The sequence below is a fragment of the Lytechinus variegatus genome, chromosome 1, assembly GCF_018143015.1.
Source record: "Lytechinus variegatus isolate NC3 chromosome 1, Lvar_3.0, whole genome shotgun sequence".
Lineage (NCBI taxonomy): Eukaryota > Metazoa > Echinodermata > Echinoidea > Temnopleuroida > Toxopneustidae > Lytechinus > Lytechinus variegatus.
This window is the reverse complement of record NC_054740.1, coordinates 51,561,393-51,585,987: the sequence shown is the minus strand read 5'-3', so window position 1 is coordinate 51,585,987 and position 24,595 is coordinate 51,561,393. Positions and strand designations below refer to the sequence as shown.

The 24,595-nt window shown below is 35.2% G+C and overlaps 2 protein-coding genes and 1 long non-coding RNA gene across 5 annotated transcripts; 2 read left to right on the top strand and 1 right to left on the bottom strand.

Moving 5' to 3' along the window:
* The first annotated feature begins 1,416 nt into the window (after positions 1-1,416).
* LOC121416094 lies at positions 1,417-9,978 on the top strand. Of its 3 annotated transcripts, none has more exons than XM_041609568.1 (6): positions 1,417-1,586; positions 2,118-2,183; positions 3,017-3,104; positions 6,004-7,116; positions 8,647-8,779; positions 9,893-9,978. In XM_041609568.1, the coding sequence occupies exons 2-5, from the start codon at positions 2,142-2,144 to the stop codon at positions 8,745-8,747; spliced, it is 1,344 nt and encodes a 447-aa protein (XP_041465502.1). In that variant the 5' UTR covers positions 1,417-1,586; positions 2,118-2,141; the 3' UTR covers positions 8,748-8,779; positions 9,893-9,978. The 3 variants fall into 3 exon arrangements, with proteins under 3 accessions (XP_041465502.1, XP_041465487.1, XP_041465493.1); XM_041609553.1 differs by having other exon boundaries at positions 8,644-8,779; XM_041609559.1 differs by lacking the exon at positions 9,893-9,978 and having other exon boundaries at positions 8,644-8,780.
* LOC121430980 lies at positions 8,965-24,455 on the top strand. The gene is made up of 7 exons (XM_041628428.1): positions 8,965-8,968; positions 9,893-10,249; positions 20,358-20,596; positions 21,243-21,371; positions 22,300-22,468; positions 23,485-23,645; positions 24,060-24,455. The coding sequence occupies exons 1-7, from the start codon at positions 8,965-8,967 to the stop codon at positions 24,201-24,203; spliced, it is 1,203 nt and encodes a 400-aa protein (XP_041484362.1). The 3' UTR covers positions 24,204-24,455.
* Positions 13,951-19,206, bottom strand: LOC121416114. The gene is made up of 4 exons (XR_005970102.1): positions 19,113-19,206; positions 17,079-17,208; positions 16,328-16,440; positions 13,951-14,491 (listed from the first exon to the last, which is right to left on the bottom strand). It is a non-coding gene; the product is annotated as an uncharacterized LOC121416114 (long non-coding RNA).
* Positions 24,456-24,595: the final 140 nt, after the last annotated feature.

The window sequence follows — 24,595 nt, the reverse complement described above, 5'->3', positions numbered from 1 at the left end:
CCCCATTTTTTCATGACCAAGAAAAAACAAAACAATAAAAAAATTCGATTTCAATTTTCAAGAAGGTTGAAATTTTTGCTCATTTGTTTTGTGCTAACTCAATTTTTATTTGTCATTAGGCCTATTCAAAATATTTCCAACAAAAATAACAAATTTAGAGGGACGTCGCTCTCGTCATCAACTCCCTGTATTTCGATTGATTTCAAGAAATACAATCAATTTTCTCTTATGGGCAACCGGAAAGAGACTCTTAAAGAATGTTGAATAAAAAAGGAAACGAAAGCGAAACTACATTATTTAGTCCAAAGCCAGGGAGCAAATTTCCATAGAAACTCGATGAATTCGCGTGGCCAGCAAGGTTCTTATAGCCTGGCTTGTACTACTGTAGTTGTACAGTTAATTGGGAATAAGTCTGATGTAGGAACTGTATACTTGGCTATCCCACAGGTGACTTGCCTCTAATAAGATCATACTAATTTCCTGCCCTCTTTTAATTTCGTACATTTTACTGCCGAATTTAAGGTGAGTCTTATTTCGAATTCGTATATAGTATCTTTTCTAAGTCTGTTTGTCGTACAATTCTTTCTTTCTGCAAAGACTTGCAGTTACGCTAACTAAGCATAGGCACCGCGTTTTTTTTTATTATTCTAAAGCGTCATTGTTTGTACATAATAATTATAGAGCTAATGACAATCATGATAACATGATCATGATAATGATGATGATTAACTTATTTATTTGACCAATATAAAAAGAGCATATACAATACATCAGAAAACAATTTTACAAACATGCAAAAAAATGTTGGAGCGGCAAGTGGGCCAGGGGGCGCAAAGCGAAGTGTTGCTCGGAGGAATGTGCCCCCGCACATGTCGCTATACCATGACATAAATCAAGTAAAATAATCTGTTACAAAAAAATATTGCACATTAAAAAGTGATGATGATGATAATAATGATAATAATAATAATAATACTAATAACAATAATGAGAATAATGATAATGATAATAATGATAATAATAATATAGTGATAAAAAACCCAACAAGTTAAATTTCTAACTAATTGGGGCGGAACAGAATAAGGTCCTCGGAGAGGGAAAATCTAAAAGAGCAATTTCGTCCTTGATTAAAGAACAATGCAATGCGCTTTGGATCTTGAATGAAATAGAAAATGATAGCATTATGATGCTGCTATTCTGGTTCTTCGATTTTCGACAAAGGGGTATTCCTAATATCGCTGAGCGATAACAACCCCGCCTGTCAAAAGACCCCAGTGTAGCTGACATAACTGATTTCATTCATTCTATTAAGATTGATCAGCCGTTTGTTATTCATGTGTGTATCATTATATCTTATTCTATAAAGTGTAGTGTCTCGGTGCCTGTTATCCACGTACATATATGTTACAAATATATTCTTCTGTTGTGTGGTGTATGTAAGAGGATAATGAAAGGTTAAAAACCGAAGGTAAAAGTCGCCGCCATCTTGATTAGAGTGGATATCACACGATCAGAGGAGGATATTATTTCTCTTTTTCTTGTGTTGAGCAGAGTTCCCGAGACTTGCAGATTCCAGCATAACCTAGGTGAGCATTGCAATATATTGTGAGTAAAAGAAAATATACTAGAAAAGAATGTATAGCCTATTATGGTTATGCGGACAGTATAACAGTCGGATAACAGTATATTTACAGGTCGTACAGTTGATGATAAAGGTAGGCCAATAGATAGATTAATTAAATAAATTTTAATATTATCTCTGTCTCTCCCTCTCTCTATAGACATATAACTCGTAGGTTTTGTCACACTAACACACACATCCCACCCACCCACCCTCTTACACACACAACCACCCACCCTCCCCCCACACACACCTATATATATATATATATATATATATTAATTAATTTATTATTCTCCTGCTGATAACCCTGGAAGAGACCCTTGCAAGATCTTCAATTTTTTTTATTTGCTGAGATGAATATATATTTCTAAGCTGAACCTAATCTTGGCCAAAGCCAGAGAGCTTCGAGAAACAGTCTGTGGGCAATGAAGTCGGTCCAATATCCAAATCACATGGTAGTCGTCTCATTGTACTGTTGATATCATCCATGCAGCTCAACCAACATAGGTGACCAAACATGGCTGAGGATCCGACCAGGACGACTGTGAATCAAACGAAGGTATATATGAATTACAAATGGGGCGGTGAGTTGCTGGGGGCCCGGGCTGGGGGCAGGGCATGAGGATCTTATGATTTTGTAAAGTAAAAAAAAAGGAAGGAGGACGAAAGAAGATTTCGCAAAGAGAGATCCGGGACTGTGTAACTCCATATTTCACACAAAACTGTTCTAGGAATTGAACTTGCCCATGAACCCATGAACTTGCCCCCAAATGACCCACTGTAATAGAGCGTCAAATGATCCACAAAATTAAGTCACATTACACAAGTGAATCAGCCATTATATGTGTCCTATGAAACACGTATGTGCATCACAAATGATTTGTATCATGTCATTTAAGAATGTGTCGTGAGACAGTAAAGACAAATTACATATGTAGTTTGACTCACCTTTTTTAGTATCATAAAGGGGGGGGGGGGGGGTAACCCGGAGGAAAATGATAACTCACGTGTCACTTAACCTTAAAAAGTTTTCTTTATACCCCTGTATTGCGATTGAGAAAAAAGGTCACCTATCGTCACTGTCCTTGATTATAACTACACTGGAGTTCATGCAGAATCGAGAACTTAATTTTCCTTTTTTGTTTTTTTAGATTTAAGCAATGCATTTATCCACTCATGTCGTTGAACATGATTAATGTTTAAACACAGCTCAAATATGATCACAAGTGAAACCTGAATTCAAAGTAAGGTTTTGATGGAATGACAAAAACAAAAAATTAACGTAATGAAATATTTGTGATTATGTTATTCTACCAATTCTTGATGTAATATATTGTAGATCATTTCTGAGTAGTAATCAATCTGTAATGATTCCTATTTCACTCCTTCCAGGATTTAGAGGAGACATTACTTCGCACAAAAAGACTGCTTGTTTACAATCACCGCTTTTATCAGAGATACGACTGGCATGGACAAGGAGGTATGTAACTATTGCTTACATTATTTTTACTTCAGACAAATATTCCAAGATGAAATAATGCGACTCATAAAACGTAATGTAACATTTTTGAAAGGCGTTCTAAGATCGCATGAAATAATTCTAAATAAATGCCTATCAGATAAAGATGCATGAAAGTCCATGTATATATTTCCTTTCATTCTGATAAGGCGACTAGCTTCAATGACTTTATATTTTTAGCTCGAGTAACTATATACTCATTATTCATGAACGAATGCTTCTTCTATAATGGTTGAAAACGTGATGTGTATTGTATCTTATTTGTGTTTAAAAGTAAATTCACTGTTGGTAATTCATGTTCTAAAAATATCTAAATGATTTAAATGCAACAATATATCAATTTGTGATCTCTGACTTCATGTTTGCTTTGGAATTTTCATGCAACCCGGCCGGTAAAACATACTTATAATGGCGTTCTGCCCCAAATATCATTCCCTATCAGTGTAGTCTTCTCTTAGACAAACACGAGCTAAGTAGGAAGGGGTGCATGTTGGTACAGCTTTGCTGTGGATGATCACATGTTGTTATAGATGTTGTTATATTTAATGCTAGGAAAAGAATATGATGGGCAGAATTTGTTTGAAAGCCCCACACTTCCATTGTCGGCATGTGGTATATATAGGCAGACGAATTTATAAATTCGATCCTGTCCGTGTAGCGTTTTAGGGTAGATAATCGATGATTTACAGATGATGGCATTTAATGGGAACTAGGTTCTAAGCCCGGGTTCTAAGATCCGAGAAGATTTGCACAAAATAGTCAAAAAACGAAAGATCACAGCATCTTTATAGCATTTTGAAGTTCGCAGCTAAAGCAAACCATGCAAAATTGACCCTGTGCAATTAATGAGATATGGTAATGATATCGCAAGCCTTTTTTACTATCATTTCCTCCTTTTACATTTTAATTTGTACAAAGGTTCATACAGCTCTAACACACATCACACACACACTGACACGCGCCTATCACAACAAACCATCCGTCATACGCACACATTTTAAAATCTCTCACACACGCCTTTCCTCCGACATCCCAAAATATTTTACACACCCTCACACACGTACACCCCAAATCACTTAAAGGTCAAGTCCACCTCAGAAAAATGTTGATCTGAATCAATAGAGAATAATCAGACAAGCACAATGCTGAAAATTTCATCAAAATCGGATGTAAAATAAGAAAGTTATGACATTTCAAAGTTTCGCTTTTTTTCAACAAAATAGTTATATGAACGAGCCAGTTACATCCAAATGAGAGAGTCGATGATGTCACTCACTCACTATTTCTTTTGTTTTTTATTGTTTGAATTATACAATATTTCAATTTTTACGAATTTGACAATAAGGATCTCCTTGCCTGAAGCACAAAATGTTAAAATAATTGGATTCCACGTGTTTAGGGAGGAATGAAACTTCATTTTACATGACAATCACGAAAAAATCGAAATATTTCATATTTCATATAATAAAATACAAAAGAAAATGAGTGATGTCATCAACTCTCTCATTTTGGTGTAACTGGCTCGTTCATATGACTATTTTGTTGAAAATATGCAAAACTTTAAAATGCCATAACTTTCTTACTTTACATCCGATGTTGATGAAATTTTCAGTGTTGTGCTTATTGTTGAATTTTTCTCTTTTTATTCAAATCAAGTTTTTGTTGGGGTGGACTTGTCCTTTAACAACAGAAACAGGCACGCCATACACCCTTAAACATGCGCTCACACCATAGAGTTATATCCTACTGTATTTTACATACAAACAACCTCACACACATCCACACCCGCACAAAAATGCATGCCAACTTTAAAGGGATGGTCCGGGCTGAAAATATTCATATCTTAATACATGGAGTAGAATTCACTGAGCAAAATGCCGGAAATTTCATCAAAATCGGATAACAAATAATAAAGTTATTAAAGTTTAAAATTTAGCAATATTTTGTGAAAACAGTCGTCATGAATTTTTATTAGGTGGGCTGATGATGTCACATCTCAAACTTTCAGTTTTCTTATGTTATTACATAAACTCATAATTTTTTCGTACTTTCGTACCTTATAATGAAATAAGTATCAGCAATAAATATCTAATGCACTAAATCAGTTGTCAATCCAATTTTTCTAGTTCTTGGAGGAAAAAATTGAATAAACCTAATTCCATATAATAAAATACAAAAGAACAAGTGGGAATGTGACATCATCAGCCCACCTTATGAATATTAATGACGACCGTTTTCACAAAATATTGCTAAACTCTAAAATTCAATAACTTTGTTATTTGTTATCTGATTTTGATGAAATTTTGGCATTTTGCTCGGTGAATTCTACTCTATTTATTAAGTTATTAATACTTTCAACCTGGGCCATCCCTATAAGTAAGAACGACATACGTACGTTACAATCCTAATTTTTTCATTATTTCATATTTGTGTGAATAATATGTCTCCCTTATAATGAAATAAGTTGCAGCAATAGATATCTAATGCATTAAATCAGTTGTCAATTTGATTTTTATAGTTCTTGGAGAGAAAAAAAATGAATAAACCTAATTCCATATAATAAAATACAAAAGAACATGTGGAGATGTGACATCATCAGCCCACCTAATGAATATTCATGACGACCGTTTTCACAAAATATTGCTAAACTCTAAAATTCAATAACTTTGTTAATTGTTATCTGATTTTGCTGAAATTTTCGGCATTTTGCTCGGTGAATTCTACTCTATTTATTAAGCTATTAATACTTTCAACCTGGGCCATCCCTCTAAGTAAGAACGACATACGTACATTATAATTGACATGTTTCTATAGAGGGCTAAACTTTATGTTCAACCTCTTTCATGTGTTTTATTTCAAGTCATGAGATCTGGACAGGAGACCTGTTTGAGGGGTGATGCTGGACTAGAGGTTCAAGTACAGGAATGGATGAGCGTCGATGAGGAGACTCGTATTGCATTAATGGATGATCTGGAGATGCCCTTGGAAAACATCATCACCATTCTGGCTCAACTTTGCCCAGAAGTGAAGCATATCGGCATTGACAGCGACGACTTAATCGTACATCAAGATAGATCCAATTTCAAGCCGATGAGGTCGGCCCTCACCGTTTGCTTGGAGTACCATGATGGTGATTCGCTTGAAGATGCACTGCTAGCTATTGGTGATTGTTTCCCAAATGCAGAGAGGCTAGATCTGCGATGTGAAGATGTAGATTTCCCACCCACCGGTGAGCAAGACAATGACATCACTCCGTTGTCTTCTTTGAGAGAGTGTAGAATAAGAGTCTGGAAGACATATCATCTCGACAGGTTCCTCTTTTTCCTTAGTTCTTTCTGTCCGGATATTGTATCACTCGTTTTATCTACGCCTAGACGTTTGATATCTCGCAAGTCAACTAAAGACATTTCATCGTGCAAATTTCCTCATCTGACCAACATTCGCCTTGAACCCTTTGCAGATTATGATTTCTACACACTTGAATCATTAACGAATGTACTGCACGCAGGTGATGTGATGAGTCCACTCTTTAACTCTGTTGAAGCCAAAAAGGTGCAGCTTGGAGATGTAGAACTGACCACCGTTAAATGGTACCGTACATCTTCAGCTTGTGAGCTGCAACTTGAAGGGGCGAGTGGAGTCGTACCTATGGCCGATATGATGCATCTATTGTTCAATGAATTCAAAGGAATTACCGTCCTGACATTTGACAGGTGTGATCTTGATTTGTCTTCATCTGAAGCACGTTCGCTTCGCGCTGGATGCACGTCTCTTCGGGAAATCAAGTTTGTAAATATGGAACACCGGCTGTCGCAATCGGACACAGACACGCTTTCGGAGACGTTTCCCAGTGTCAAGATCACAACAAAGCATGAAAGTCAGGACTTATTAGCAGGATCTAAGCAGGGTACAAGGGTGTCTTCCGAGTTGAAGGAAATGACCTTTGCTCCATCAACATCTGCGCAGGCTGAAGGTGAGTTAGTTATACGTAATTTATATTTACATTTTATTCATCATCCACAATGTATTTCAGAAATTGTTATGAGGTTTATTAATAATAAGCTCTCTATTCGTATTTTGTTTATTTCCATGTAATATATTCCGTGTCCCATACACTACTTGTCACTGCATATATAACTTTAAAAATCACTTGTGATCTAGTATGTTGGCTTTGATGATGCCCATTTGAATAAATGACATTATTATCATCTTTATCATTCATACAATTTTATATGATTTTGAATTATCTTAATCATTTTATCTCTTTATACCATTTTCATTATTATCCTTACGATTATTTGGTACGATACTGCAACAAATAGCAGTGAAATAGTTTTAAATTTGATTTCCTTTTTTTATTACAGGAAATACATATGGATCAATACTAACGTAACATAAATAATATGTATCTTACATCTCTTGAAGTGACAGTTCTGAACTTATTCTAAATGATAATTTCCAGGGTGGCTGGCAAAGGTTCCTTAAATTAATGTCCATAATGCTGGCGATGATTAAATTGATCGAAGCAAGATAAATAACAAGAGTCACTGTAACGAGTTGAAATGTCCGTGAAAACTATGTTGATGATGATTAAAAAGTCAATTTCAGCAATCCATGAGTTGAAAAGCGTTCATCAAAACAGCTTGATGATCTCGATGAGAACTGAGAATTCCTCTGTCGAAGTAACTACAAACAGTTCATTGACGGCGTGAAAATAATTCCACAGAAGGTAAATGTGGTATTCCTGTTTGGAAATAATCTGTGCTCTGACATAGAGTCTGGCGTGAAACTCTGAGTTCTGATCATGATATATATGAAGTGCTCTGATATGATATATCTCCCTGAAGAGACTGCCAGCTTTTATACAAATTATTCACTACTCTTTCTAGTATTCACTATTCTGGAAGCTTCTGGTATTGTCTTTAAAAAGAACATTCTCCTTCTATCAGGAGCAGTCAAATCTAGAAGACTCTTGAATGACCTCAGTGAAATTAACAGTTGCAAACAAAATAGCTAATCCTATTGTCCTTTTCACTGCAGGCAGTCTATTGTGTAGCAATCTATTGTTTAGCAGTCTGTATTGTTTCTCTTGGGACATTCCAGAGATAACAAAGATTACTCGATCTCATGTCCAACAAAGCTGTACTGGAAAATTCTTAATCATTCTATGCTATGAATATCCTTAAAGAGAAAATAACTAAATAAAATGAATGTAATTGCTCTTACAATTCTTCTTTTATATAACATTATCATGATCATGCACCACCACTACCACCACCACCATCATCATCATCATATCATCACCATCATCATATCATCACCATCATCATCACCTTCTTCATCATCATCATCACCATCATCATCTTCTTCTTCATCATCATCATCATCATCTTCTTCATCATCATCATCATCAGTTTGTATCATATAAAGTTTTGTTTGTTGATAAAAAAATTACATCAAATTTTAACGAGATATTATTTGTCCTTTATAACAATCATAGAAGACCTTGTAGGTGCAGCTGAAGTGGTCAAAGTTCAAGAACAGACCGACGTCCAGATCCCTGAAGTGGGAGGAAAAAAGGGTTGTGGAAGGAGAGGAATGTGACATAGCACAGGAAAGCCTGTCCCATGCAACAGGTTAATATCCCTTTCGGTCATATAATTAAAAGTTAATGTGAGCGAATATACACAAACCTGTAGCCAATCGAACCTCCTAAATTCCCCAAATCAAGAATATGGGAGGGAAACAGATTTTCTTGGATGAAATACCAAACAGTTATGACTAATGACCATTTTTTTTTCAATTTTGTTTCTAGTCAAGGATGAGTAGGAATTGAACCCCCTGAAAGAAAGCCCTGGCTAAAGGGCTGATAAATATTGAGAAAGGAATATCTCGATCTGGTGTTAGTTTTTTAAAAAATGTGATTTTTCTTGCACTGACGTGTGGAAAACAACTATCATGGGGTTGAATTTACTGAAGGGAAAGTATAAAAATATCAAATGTCAAAATGGTGGGTTGTGAGAATTTTCTATAATTCTGCCATTCTCCACGCATACAGGAATGCTACTTGAGGTATAGGCCTATACCGTATTCATAATTTTCATAACATTATGCAGAAAAAATAACATCGGTCCCATGTTTCTGTTTCAGGGAATGTTTTCACAATATCGGAAGTACCTCTTTGGATGTGGAACGAATTCACATCCATTGATAAAAACAAGTAAGTCCTGGGACACAAAATTTAGCAGTAATCTTTTCTACGATTGATTCCATTGACTCATAGGCGGCGGAAGCGGGGGGGACGTGTCCCCCCCCCTAAATTTTAGGTGGGGGGGACGGTCCCCCCCCTAAATTTTGTTTTGATAACCTTTTTTTTTTTTTTTTTTTTTTTTTTTTTTTGCTTGTCAATTTCCCCCTAAATTCACGTGGACCCCCTTGACACGTATGTTGTCCCCCCCTAAAATTTAGGTTGATGACCTTTTTTTTTTTTTGCTTCTCAAAAATTTTTGGGTCGCTTGTCCTATTTTTTACATGTGTCCATCCCAAAATTTCAGGTGGACACCCCCTAAATTTATTGGCTTCCGCCGCCAATGCATTGACTACAATCAATCGTAAAAATCAAGCGTACGATCAATCGCTAACCTTTGTGTTACGGGACCATGTTTTTAAGAACTTTTATAGCCTTACTAAAACAGGGAAACTTTAATAAAAAGTTGGACAAACTCATGCATGTCACCATTATTCTACAGGAAAAGAAGATTTACCACGAGGAAGTACCAAAGCAATCAAACTGGAATGTATTCAGAGAGTAGGAAGTGAAGGTGGCAAACTTCAGCTAGAGTCATTTGGAATTGAGCTTGAGATACCTCCTGGTGCAATCGACAGCCAAGAGAAAAGAGAACTTCTTCTTCGTGTGCTGCCAGACACTCCTAATCTTGGTGTAAGTGAAGAAGAGGTGTCAGTCTGCTTCGGTGTACAGTGTTTAGCACCTGACGACCTAGTCCTGAGGTTACCCGTGATTTACACCATACCTCATTGTGCGATGGCTACACAAACCTCGAGTCTTGAGGCAGTATTGTACACAGGAGACGGAAAATACACATCCAGTAAGAACTTGTAGTCCTTTATTTCAGGTTATTATTACAATGATTATTATTATCATCATTGATAATAATTATCATGATTATTAATACCTACTATTAACTATATTATTATTATTATTCATTATCATCATCATCATCATCATCAATATTTATCATTTGTATCACTGTTCTCATTGTTATCAGTAGGAGTAGTAGTAGTAGTATTAGTAGTAGCAGCAGCACCAAATAGAGGTAATATGTAAGACTTGCGTACAGATTTACATACAATTAATTGTATATGTCTACGATAAAACGTCGGGATTTTTTTTTTTTGGGGGGGATCCCGCAAGCAACTTTCAATCGCTCATTGCATCTCCTACCAAAATAAAGAAATTAATGACTTCAATCATCCAGACGCCTTTGCCGTTTCCTGTAACAGGAATTACTTCAACAAGTATCAGAAGGCTTATTTCGAAAGGGTGGGTGCTGTCGCGTTAGGGTGCGTCAACGCGAACGCGAAGATTCGTCCAAAGCCCCCCCGGCTTGGCCGAAAGGGTGCGCTTGGAGCGTTACGTCACGTCGCGTTCACTGGAACGCATCCATTCGTCCAAAGCCCCCCCGGAAGTGCCGAAAGGGTGCGTTTTATTTTGTTTTTAATAATAATAATAATAATAATAATAGTAATAATAATACTAACAATAATAATAATTACAATAATAATGATAATAATAATGGTAATATTAATAATCATAATAATAATTACAATAACAATAAGAAGAAAAAGAAGCGGAAGGAGGAGAAGGAGAATAAGATAATGATGATGAAAAACAACAACAATTACAAGAAAAATAATATCACCAACAACAATGATTAATAATGATAGTAAAAAAATAATTACAATATGAAGGAGACGAAGAAGAAGAAGAAGAAAAAGGAGAGGTAGTAGTAGTAGAAGAAAATGATGTAGAAGAAAAAGGAGTATACGATAATGATGAAGAACAACAATAACAAAAAAATATCACAGACAACAATTATGAAAATACAAATTTAGTAATAATTATAATGATAGTAATTATAATAATATGAAGGAGAGGAAGAGGGATGCAGAGGAAGAAGAAAAAGAAGAAGACAAGGCAAACGCCAAGCGTTGTCTCGCCTGCATATTGCAGTCATGAAGAGAATGTATGTCAAAACTATGCTGTATGACTTCCGAGGCTGTCAGCAGTTTAGGGGGTGAATTGTGGTTCTGACAGTTTACATATGCAATAATGCTATAGGCCTACTTTATCCCTAGGAAATGAGATAACACTAAGAATGCTGTTAATACTATGAAGCTACATGTATAATGACTTCCATGGAAGTAAGGAAATTAATTTTAGTGAAAAAGAATGTAATTCATAACAATGTGAGTGAAAACTTTGACAGCTTTTCTATTGTACCTTTGGCAAATTTGTGTGAATATTATAAATGGTGTCAAGAACTATAGCTCATTAAATAAATAACAACAACAGCTTTTAAAGAATAAACAAGTAAAATACAAAATCTGGTTCAATTATAGAGAGTACTGAGTTCTGAAGTAAAATGTTCATTGACCTTTGACCTTAATCAAATTCAACTCACATTCGAACTTGACCTGCACCTTCAAAAGATGGACCTCTTGTATGAATTTGGCAATCCCACCTCGAAGCTGTAGAAAGTTATTGGGTGTACAACATAGCACAGTGCCAGTCATGGAAAGTTCATTGACCTTTGACCTTATTCAAATTCAACTCATATTCGAACTTGACCTGTGCTTTCACGAGATGGACCTCTGGTATGAATTTGGTGATCCCACCTCGAAGCTGTAGAAAGTTATTGGGTGTACAACACAATTGTTGACGACGACGCCGCCGACACCGGAAATAGTGATACCTATGTCTCGCTCCGCTACGCAGGCGAGACAAAAACCCGAAGGAATTATTTTAATTACAATAATAATAATAATAAGAGGAAGAAGAAGAAGAAGCAGAAGAAGGAGAGGAATAAGTAGAAGCGGAAGAATAAGAATAATAATAAGAGGAAGAAGAAGAGGAGAAGAAGAAGAAAAAGAAGAAGAAAAAGATGAAGAAGTTCGAGGAAGAACAAAAGGAGGAGAAAGAAGAAAATAAAAAACGAAGGAATTATTTTAATTACAATAATAATAATCTAAATAATAGCATGCTCCTTCTCCTATGGATCATAAAAATAATAATTATAATAATTATAATAATGATAAAATATGCTTAATGATAATAATAATGATAAAAATAATAATAATGATAAGAGGAGGAATAAGAAGAGGAAGAAAATGAAGAATAAAAGAAAACAAGTGGAATGCCTCTGGCAGTCTCACCGGCATCACGAGGTTCAATATAGCAGCAGTTCTGACTTTGAATACTACTCTAACTCGCACAAGGTGTTCAGTGATACATGGTTACTCTTATGTCCACTTTTTATGAACTAGACCAATAAACTTACAGAGATATGATGGTTATTCAACAAAAAAAACCCAACATGGCCAAATTTCATAGGCCTTACATGACCTTTGACCTTGATCATGTGACCTGAAACTCGAACAGGATGTTCAGTGATACTTAATTACTCTTATGTACAAGTTTCATGAATCAGATCCATAAACTTTCAAAGTTATGATGGTAATTCAACAGATACACCCGATTCGGCCAAAGTTCATTGACCCTAAATGACTTTTGACCTTGGTCATGTGACGTGAAACTCATGCAGGATGTTCAGTGATACTTGATTAACCTTATGTCCAAGATTCATGAACTAGGTCCATATATTTTCTTAGTTATGATGACATTTCAAAAACTTAACCTCAGGTTAAGATTTCGATGTTGATTCCTCCAACATGGTCTAAGTTCATTGACCCTAAATGACCTTTGACCTTGGTCATGTGACATGAAACTGTAATAGGATGTTCAGTAATACTTGATTAACCTTATGTCTAAGTTTCATGAACTAGGTCCATATATTTTCTAAGTTATGACATCATTTCAAAAACTTAACCTCAGGTTAAGATTTGATGTTGACGCCGCCGTCGCCGTCGGAAAAGCGGCGCCTATAGTCTCACTTTGCTTCGCAGGTGAGACAAAAATGAAGGAATGATTTTAATTACAATAATTATAATAATTAATCTAAATACTAACATGTTACTAGTCCTACTGATCATAATAATAATAAAAAAATAATGATAATGATAATTATAATAATAATGAGAAAAATAATACTTAATGACGATAATAATAATAACAATAATGATAAGAATAATAATGATAATAATAATAATATCAATAACAATAATAATAATAGTAATAATGATAGTGATAATAATAATAATAAAGATAAGAACGATGATAATAATGATAACATTTGAATAAATTCCCTTTTTTTCATTTCATTAAGAAAATTCAAAGAAAATGTATTTATCTTTAGTCAATGACAAATAAAAAGTAGACATTTCAAGAATCATATTTTCATCTATAAAACTATATTTTCATAAAAATTATTCAATACACAGGAAACATCTTCAAATGTACACAATTTTTTCACACATAATTTTCTTCAACCTGAATAAATCATTGTGCATTTTTTTAATCAATAATGTCCAATAAATTCTAAAAAAAAACTGTGGTGTCATTGACTTTTGTACAAGTTTTTCAACATTCATTAGTGTTGTTGGTGTTGCCGCTGCTGTTGTCATCATGGTTGCTGTAATTTATTTTCTTTTTGCTGCTGCTCTTGGTGTTGTTGGTGTGATTGTTTCATTGCTGGTGCATTGCTACTGATGTTGCTCAAGGTGTTGCCTGTGTGGTTGCTCTTGTCATCGCTGCTACTGCTGCTGTTTACAAGTATGGCTGTTGCATCCCCTGATGCATTTATTGATGTTGCCGCTTGTGTTGTTTCCTGTATGATTGCTTAATCCTTGACATTGGCTTTGTTTCTACTGTCGTTGTTGCTACTGCTGTTGATGTTTACCACTGTGGTTGTTGCATCTCTTCATGAAGTTATTCATGTTGCGCGCGATGTTCCCTGCATGGTTGTTGGAGCTCCTGCTACTGTTGATGTTGCCAATGTGATTGTTGCATTTCTGCTGTAATACATGTAGGTATTTTTGCTGTTGCTCTTGATGTTGTCGGTGCGGTTGCTGCATCTCTTCTTGCAGTTGAGGTTTCGGCTGCTGATGCTGTTGTTGCTCCTGCTGCTGTTCATGTTTATTGAAGTATTACACTGAAATGGAATTAATTTATAGAGCATGTGATATTTTATTAATAAAGATATTAATTTCCATGATTATTGATACCAAAGTCATTTATTCCTAATTTAATTATCGCTGTTAAAATTCTGCGAAAAATCTCACTGCTCATTGATTATGAAAATTATGAAAATTTATGCGTAAAATCATAAGTTTGCTCTAATAGACCAGTTCGTAGTTACTTCGTGGACAATTTTGGTCAAATGACCTTTCATTTCTTTCATCATGATAGGCAGATTTCAAAGCAAGATATTACGTAAGCTTGCCTTACATAGCAGGATGAAGAAATTGAATAGACCAGGTGACTAGAATAGCACACAAATGAACACGTAATGAAGGCATTTGTTGCATTCCTACTTTGAATGCATATCTTAGCATGTTGCACAATGTACTTTGCAAACTGTGAAATACCAGTCGTTCGTGGAAGCATTGTTGTTTTTTGTGGATGAAAATGAAAATGACAATTCAAAAGAATATATGAATAATCAAGACATCAAAGTTGGTGCTTATCTCATTAGATTTTAAAGCACCATGTCACTTTAGTACAAATGACCTTCTTCTGATCATGCATAGAATCTTTTGATCATGCGCAGAAAGGAACTACGAACTGGCTTATTAATAAAATAAAGCCCCTAAAATGCTCATTTTTGTTTCACATACTCTAGATAGGCATCTGATCAAATTTGTTTTTCAAAAATGTACACATCACATTTATTTTCTTATGTATTCTATTGTTTTCTAAATTTCTTATGTATTTCTTTGTTTTATGACTTTTTGCTTTTCATTGTGTTTTCAATGGAAATTTTCAGGGACTTTATTTTTACCATAGACAAGATAAAATTAAATGATTTTAAGCAGTAAAAGGAAAAATAATGATACATTTTATGAATTTTGGCTAAAAACACTATTTGCATTGGATTTGTACACAAATTCATGTTTTTGAGCAATTTTGGGTCTGCATGCACTTACGAAATGTTGCGTAATTTCGGAAACGCGTACCTGGGGGTCACAATTTTGGTCTCAAAAGTTGCGCGAGAGTCTTGAAAGTAAAAAGTCAGCGAGCGACACATTAAAAAAACTTTGAGCAGCTGATTTATCGCGAAAAATGTCGAGCCCCCCCCCCCCCCGTCTTCTTAGGGTTAAACAACCCAAAAAAAATGCATAAGAAAAAAATTAAAATGTACATGTATACATAATTGATTTTAATGACTTTAATGACAAAATAAAGGGAGTCAAAATCCAAAATTATCACATTTGTTTTTTATTTCGTGATTCAGAACCAACCTGCTGATTTCTGAAGTGAGTGCACAATCTACAGGCAAGATCCTGAGCCACCCCCCCCCCCCTACCAAGATCATTTGAATAAGTGAGGTTTAATGACTGCTTTTGTAGTCATTAAATTTATCTGATTTATACATGCCTACAAGAGATATAAAAAAAATTGTGTTCTTTTTTGGGTAATTTTGCAGTGTTCCTAGCTGACAAAGCAGAGGGTGATGGTGTGTGGGGGGTCTAATAGGAATGCAGAACAATGGAACATTCATTTACTACTTTGGCAATAGAAAGCAAGACACAGCATCTAGCATTGATTGATAATGGATGTTTTACAACTGTCCAAGAAATATCATCAATAATCATTTAAGCATCTAAGTACTTATTATCTTATAGACTTATAGATGTCACTGTTTTCAAATATTGACTGCTAGAAGACCAAATAAAGAAGAGAACAGTACTGGCAATTTAATTTTTTTTAATGTGACTACTTTCTTCGCCAAAGTGAGGCAGTCATACTTAAGAGTGTTTTAACTTACAAGTGACATCACATTTCCTGCCTTCTTGTCTGGCTCTCCAAAACCTTCAACCATTTATACTTGGGTAACTTTGTATCTCGCATCCGTCTGAAAAGTTTGGGTGAAGCCTCCACCTGAAGGAAAAAAGAGTATTGAACTAATTAAAATATTTGCCACAATCTTGTATTTCTTCTCACATGTATATGTACATGTCTAAAAACAGGAAATAAAACATCTTTTGATTACCAGAATTCATATAGAAGGGGGTAAACAAAGGGTTCAAGCTTTTATTATGTTAATCAAAAATAAAAATAGTAAATGACATATGCTCTGGCCGAGAAACTTAGAGAAATTATTCCTCGTAATGTAGCTTGTATGTACATACACATGAGCAAGTAGTGAAAAATGGATTGAGGGGTGTGAGTAGGGGCTACGCAAACAGAAGGGGGGGGGGCTGGGGTCGCATGTTAACTGTAGAGTTTTTAAAGTGAGCGACCATGCAAAAAATCATGACCAAATGGTAATTTTTATGTTTTTCAGCTCCCGCACTGTTTTCCAAAACCATGTACAAAAATGACCATCTGGATGATTTTTTGCATGGTCATGGTCTTTCATGTCTATGTAATGTCTACATTACAAACTGACTTTAAAATCTGGTACAGTGCGATTTCATTATCATTGATGTGGGTTTTAATGATTTAACATTCTGCAACCTAAACAATATCCTTCATTTTTTGTCATCATTATAGCATTTTACTAGTCTACATGTTACCTGTGGTTGCATTTCAATCTCAGTGTTTCTTCACCCATTGCCAAATCTTCTGCCACATGTTCATCAGATTGGCCCCTGGCACATTCCTTGCTGTAGTAGACCAGTCAGAGCCAAGCTCTCTAGTTCCAGTCTGAAATTAGAACATTAATATTACATTGATATAACAAAGAAATATGTAGATTGACACAGTGATCATTGAAAAATATTGCACTTTCTATGAATATTGTTGACATTTTATAAAGGGGAATGATTCAAATATACCAATCATTTTTCTTTCTTGTTGTATTATCCTGAAATTTCTAGAATCGACCAACAATCGGTCAACAATTAATTCTTGTTAATTCATATAATTTCCACTTGATTATAAGCAAGACAGTCATTAACATATTAATCATACAAATAATAAAACATTTTTGTCATTAATATATTTTTGAATTAAAATAAAAGTTTTTTCTAACCCAATAGCACATGGATACCTTGCTGGTTTAATTTACTGGATTTTGTTCAATAGTACTTTATTATGAGATTCAAAGGCAAAAAAATACTTGGGCTTGATGAGATCCATTGCATATTCCCCTTTATTTTTGTTTTAATGAATGGACATTTAAGTACCTTTACGTGCTATTTAAGGTTAGGTTTGACTAGATCTAGACTCTAACTTTATGTGGTACGATAAAAATGAAAAATAAAATTGAAAAATTGAAGAGCCCCGACTGGGGGATTTCGCATTGTAAGTCCCATAATGGTGGCTGCACGATAGCTAGACAGCTGGCAGCTGTCTGTTTCAAGGAGTTTTTAAACATTTTTTTTTATTTCTCATACACAGACGGCTTGCTATTGTGCAGCCACCATTAGGGGACTTACAATGCAAAATCCCCCCGTCGGGGCTCTTCAATTTTGTCTTTAATGAATAACAATTTTGAAAATTAACGCGACCAAAATGCAAATTTATATTCCCTCTTGGCAATAATTCCCCAAAACGGAGAAAATTGAAGTTAAAAGGAACAAAACAGTGACTTACCTCGGCTGTCGCGCAAATTCACTTCCCCTTTTTATCCGATCTTAAGTACGTAAACATATGGCCATTGAGTCCCCTGTACAGATCGCGCTAGAACTTCGGTCTCTGTATTTGGTGAGTGAAGCCAACGGAGTTCAGCTGAACAACCAGCAAAACAGGGACCGAAGCTTTTGGTCTACTGCCACGGGTGCACCATTTAAAACTTATAATATCTAGATTTTGATTGGGTGTGAACGCACCTCTGCCACATAACTCCCCCCTGAATCCTCGCCTGCTGTCGAGTGCCTCCATTTCGTTTGACTTGTGTTCGCTAAGCCTATATGCTAAATAAGTTGAGAATATCCAATTTATCACTCACACTATCAATATGTGATTTAGCTCCTGTCCAATTCCAATGACTGTAACACAGAATTGGGATGGCCACATTGGATTTGTGTACATCTATTGCACACGCTGGTAATCGAGGATATCCCCGACCACACCGAGCAACAAAATTAATACAAAAACCAAAGGAAAAGAAAAATTATGATTTTTAATATAGAATGTCAGGCCAAATCGTGGTTTTGGGAACCACTCATAGATTTGTGTACGCGCACTTGTGTACAAAGTGAATGGAGGTGGAAATAGGGTAGTGCGTGAGCGTGTGACTGAATAAAGCGCTGCTGTATGAAGTGAACGGTGGTTCCCTATATCACGATAATGCCGAATGTCATAAAGGTAAAACAATATAAAGATTTCTCTTAGCAAAATTACAGCCCTGTGTGGATCATAAAAACGTGTATGGACAGGGTCGCGATGGGTCGTTGTGTGGACCTCAGTCAGATACTTAGTTCTGCAGACACAGAAACACGGGTATGGGACTAGACTGGATTATGTACTGTCAAGTTTGTCGATCGTATCGACAGGGTTCCTGCCAGAAGATTATCTTTTCTTGTAATTCAATTGATAATTACGCACCACAAATTATTCATCACCTTACATATAATATGAACGACATTTTGAATGGTTTTACTTACGGTAAAATCCTCATTCACCTCTCCGGTGACCTTCACTTCTGCTAATTTCTTCGTTTCATTTCGAATCGTCGCGGCGAAAACATCAAACAAACTTTACATTGCATTTTGATCAAAACTTTGGAGTGGGCGTGGCCTAATTAGTCAGCGAACCTCGTTCAAGACGATTTGTAAAATAAAAATGTACAGGGGTGGTATTCTGAGATCCATTTTATCTCAGATAAAATAAAATATTTTATCTCCGTTAAAATCAGTGAGATAAAATACCCTTAAAATCTCTCCGAATTGGTATTCTGAGAACCATTTTATCTTCATTTTATCTCTATAAGACACACCTATTTTTTAATCAATATCCAATTAGAAACGCGCTTTTATAGCTCTCTCATATCACTCAACCAATTAAAATCCATTCCGCCAGGAGGTGTGGCAAAGGGGTGAGATTGCGTCAATTTATTGACTTTAAATACGCTTGCACTATACGCTTACGCGTCTTTACCGAGATTTCTTTTTAACAAAAAGAACAATACTCTCATCTTTTTCGAAGTCTTTATCGCATCTTTTCAAGCATCATTTCAAAGACAATATTAGTCAAGAAAAGTTTTATGAAATACTCTCTGATTGTACAGGAACAACGTTAAGGTGTTATTCTCAATAAATATATAATTTTTCTTCATTTTCATGTCACCATTTGGGGTTAATTCACGTAGAAATAATGATGAAATCAACGTCGCGGAGATAAAATAGCCCCTACCCTCTTTTAAGTTTATTTTATTTTTTCTTCAAAGTAACATGGGCGCAAGCACATCATCCGCGTTGCAATGGCCAGATACGCGATGAGTATGTCTACGCAGGCATTGTTCTGTTGCGTATCATCTGTAGATACGCAAGATAAAATTTATACGCAAGATAAAATCTAAAATTTTATCTGAGAGATAAAATCTCATCTCAGAATACCAATTTCATTTTAAGAGATAAAATAAAATATTTTAAAGATAAAATGACCTCAGAATACCACCCCTGAACGCGAAGGTTCGGGAAAAGCCCCCCCGGTTGTGCCATTTGGGGGCGTTGTCGACACTGACGCGCCCTAACGCTCCCAACGCACCCTTTCGGCCAAACTGGGGGGGCTTTGGACGAATCTTCGCGTTCGCGTTGACGCACCCTAACGCGACAGCACCCACCCTTTCGACATAAGCCGTATCAGAATGTCTTTATTCCGACTTTTTTTTTTTTTTTAAATCAATGCAGATGCAGTTTTTAAAGAGCGAATTATGTTGCCGAGGTCTGGGGTACCAAGCTGTACCATAATGCAGGATGTACTCAAACTCAAGATGGACCACTTTTCTTGGGCAAAGATTATGATCAAGATGAATAATTTATCCTTCCGCGGAAAGCAGATGCGTTGTCGGCCTTTTAGAGAGAGAAATCTCACTTGGAAGGTCATCTTACACACACACCTATACAGAAAGGTGAAAGGGAACAAGGAGGTATATTCAAATTCAATTCGGTTTGTATTAAAATATTCTCATCAAAAAGTCCGAAGACTAATAATGTGAGCTCACAATCAAAAACATCAAATATGACAGATGAAATAACATGAAAATAACATGCAGTGGTCATAATACAACCAATTACAAAGAAGAAAATGTTCTAAAATGCATAAACATTCAAATAACAAGGTGAAATTAAAGTACAAGTGTATATAATGAAAAAAAAATAAGGTAAGCATAATTTTCTACAGGGATGAAGTCGAGGCCGACCTTGAGGCCGCATTTTACCAGCCTTGGTCTTGGACCGAATCACAAATACAAAGTATATGGAGAGAGTTTTCACCAGCAGTCCCGTGAATCGAGAGTACAAGTCTCAGCTACATCCCTGCTTGACTAAATGTAACTGTTAAAAAAAAAAAACATAGACCGATTAAAATCGTCCCAATTTTTAATTATGATTTCTGCGATTCCATGTTTTGAAGTACCTATGAATGCAGAAAAACCTGCTGAAAAATGACAATATATATATATATGAATCATCTTTTCATTGATTGACTGACTCTCTTCATCTTCATTTATTTACCTGTGTATTTGGCTTGTGTTCTTACATTATATTCACAATGTATCATTTTATTTGTAAAAGTTGCTAGAAATGGAAGAAGAGAAACAAGGATTCGTACCAGCTCATGTGGAACAACCTGTCTACATAATGGTCGCAGGGGTTGGTCTCAAGATGCAATGCAATGCCGAATGCAAGAAAATGGCAGAATGTGTACGTCTTTGATGATTACTTTTAAATTCTTTATTTCATAATTTTGGTAAAATTCGCCAATTTGATCTTTGTATGACAACTAAATGTCACAATTTTAATTTCATCTCACGGATTCTGTCAACCCAAATGCAAATGAGAAAGTATTGGATATTGGATTATGTGCGATTTGGCTTTTTGTTTCGAATTTATCGAATTTATTCATGAATATTCATGTTCCATTCAGACAATGCAAGCTTTAATTGTGAAGATTATGACACGATAAAAATAACTTTATGAACAAATGAATGTATAGATATAAGAAAATAAAACACCATGAAATTCAAAATGAAAAAACACTAATCAAAATGAAGAGTGAATAATGATGTGTGAAAGAAGCGTTTATTTTTTCTTCATGCATCTTCAATGACTCTCAAAGAAAATAAACTGATGATTGAAATGAGATATTGTCACATTACCAGCAAATAACAAGGCTGCAGAAAAAATTAATGTATTGTACGAAAATTAATTATTATTATTATTATTGTTACTATCGTCATTATTATGTCATTTTTACTACTATTATGATTAACATTATTATTAGTCTTTGTCGACTTCATTTGCATCTATATTTTATAGTTGTTTTATATGTATAAAATGTACAAAAATATTTATATCCAAAGGAACTGTTGCTGCGCTAGCGCCATGAACGTCTCTTGGCGGCATGTGCGCTCAAGACATCACTATCATTATTATTATCATTATTATTGTCATGATTATTATATTATGATTATCATTATTATAATTATCAACATTATTATTGTTATATATTATTGTTAACACAATAAACAGTCTTATCAATATCATCATCATCATCACTATAGAGTTCACTTACATATTGAGAGTGATCAATCATGATAATGCCATCATAAATTGTATTTCTCTATATCAGGTTGTATCTTACCAAAGACTAAGATGCGGAGGAAGACTCTGTGTGCCGTTTGAATTATACTTCCCCCATCATCCAGACAATGTTGCATTGTCACTTAAAGTAGGGCAGAGTGAAGAACTAGAGGAAACTTTTATCTTCCCCTTGGATTTCTCGACTCCACAAGATAAAGGTATGATTTACTAGAAATCACTGGCGGATCCAGGGAGGGGGGGGGTGGGGGATCCGGTCCGCCCCCTCTTGAGAAGCACATTCAATTAAAATTTGTGATGTGAAAAATACCGTTAATGCAGAAGTGTGCTCCCCCCTTTTGAATGTTAAGACCATTTTTTTTTGCTTGTCGAATTTTTCATCGGAAATAGGTGCACCCCCTCGGAAAATCCTGGATCTGCCCCTGCTAGAAACATAGCGTTTTCTTATTAATTTTATTTATTTGTTGCTTTTATTTACTTATTTGTTTATTCATTTATTTACTATTGTTTATTTATTTATACAGCTATTGAATAATAACTCTATCTGTCCATCAATATATTTATCATTAAGTGTTCCATATACAGAGATTAAATTGTTTCTTCAATACATAAAATGCTTCACAAGTCTTAGAGAGCCCTGCACAATTATTAAACTACTATCAAAATAAATTCCACAACTGATAAAACATTACAATAGATATACAAATACGTATAAAGAAAACGATTACAGAAAAATCACAGATTTATTAATCAAAATCAATGGTTCATCAAGAAAAGTAGTATAATATAGTACACCTAAAAATGCTGATAAAACGAGTTCAAAGATATTTAAAGAGAAACGTGATCCCGTCGAAGAAATGTTATTATTCTTGCTTTATGTTTAAACACGCGTTATTTTCTAGAACTTTCAGCATTCCTAATTACAAATTATGTCAATATTAAAAGTCTTTGGATTTGACTTTTGAATTATGACTAAACGAGAATAGATATGGTTTTGATTGCCTGAAAAGCACCAATATCATGGTAACCGTCATTCCATTTACACTTATCAATGTCAAATTTATTATTGATTAACCAATGCCATTGTTTAGTCACATGCAATCAAGTAGACATACTCTGTGTATCAAACAAAATGATTCTTTCCTACCACCACCACCATGGATATTAAATATTTGCTATTAGTATAACGAAACCTTTTGATGATTTAACTTTGAAGGAGGTGGAGGAGGAGAGCATAATAATATCTTCGAGATCACCGAAGTGAATCTGAGGGACCTTTCCAACAAACTGGGTTCAGAATGGAGGATGGTTGGAACTTTTCTAGGCTTCAAGAACTCAGAAATCGAAATAATACTCGAACAGCACCCCAATATCAAGGTAGGCCTACGTACCTTGGTCTTTTCATACCCTCTGAGCAAGTCCTATCGTGGAATTCCCGCATCTTTCATGTCCTTGCAATCATTCACCTTTTTTGCATGTTTTGTCTCAATCAGAGCCACTTAAGTCTGCATTCAGGCTACATCAGTTTGTAACGTGCTGTATGGATAAATTGCATGTAAACTGAAGATACTGAAAATATACTTCTTATCATTTTGTTTTAACAAGAGGTCTGAAACTTTCATCACACAAACGGCAATATAGCGGCAATGAACAAATAATTAACAGATAACAAGTATAAAATGGTATAAATCAAAATAACAATTATTAAACAAAATCATTAATCATGCTCCACAAATTTACCTTACCCCCTTAAGGCGTCCTTTCGTTTTGTTTTTGTCTTCTTTCAAGCAGGAATGTATTTTTCAGATGTTGCTTCGCTGGCGAAAAGTAAATGGCGCCGAGGCTACAAAGGAAAGATTAAAAAAGGTACTGAGGCGATCGGAACGAGAAGATTTGACATTTATTCTGGAAGACACGGATGACATGGAATTATGAATCTGATCAAAGTTATTAAACAATTCTTCCCGATGGCTTTAGGAGATCAAGAGCTATCTTTACGCCGATAGCCATGTTCTGATGTTTGATGATTCGGGGTCCAGGATTATTGTTTGAATAAAACGATGTTTAGCGCTGATAACATTTTCTATGGTCCCGCCCTTTGTGATTCGGTATAGGTGCATGAAACCACCAAATGTCGTCAGATAAATGATTTTATTTTTAATAGTTGAAGAACTAATTCTAAAATATTGTAACACGCGGAAACTGATGCAGAAAGATGACACACGACACCATTCCTTGTGTTTCGGTTCGTTTAATATCGATGAGTCATTATATACAAAATTCCACAATTTCCAAGTACAGGAACAAAAGATAAAGAAATTTAAAAA

Excerpts from the sequence above, each read along its gene's own strand:
- LOC121416094 (XM_041609553.1), top strand. The coding sequence starts at position 2,142 with ATGGCTGAGGATCCGACCAGGACGACTGTGAATCAAACGAAG. Across the intron at positions 2,184-3,016 it reads CGACTGTGAATCAAACGAAG|GATTTAGAGGAGACATTACT; the intron begins GTATATATGAAT and ends CACTCCTTCCAG. Across the intron at positions 3,105-6,003 it reads CGACTGGCATGGACAAGGAG|TCATGAGATCTGGACAGGAG; the intron begins GTATGTAACTAT and ends TTTTATTTCAAG.
- LOC121430980 (XM_041628428.1), top strand. Across the intron at positions 10,250-20,357 it reads AGACGGAAAATACACATCCA|ATGCAGTTTTTAAAGAGCGA; the intron begins GTAAGAACTTGT and ends AAATCAATGCAG. Across the intron at positions 21,372-22,299 it reads GCAAGAAAATGGCAGAATGT|GTTGTATCTTACCAAAGACT; the intron begins GTACGTCTTTGA and ends TCTCTATATCAG.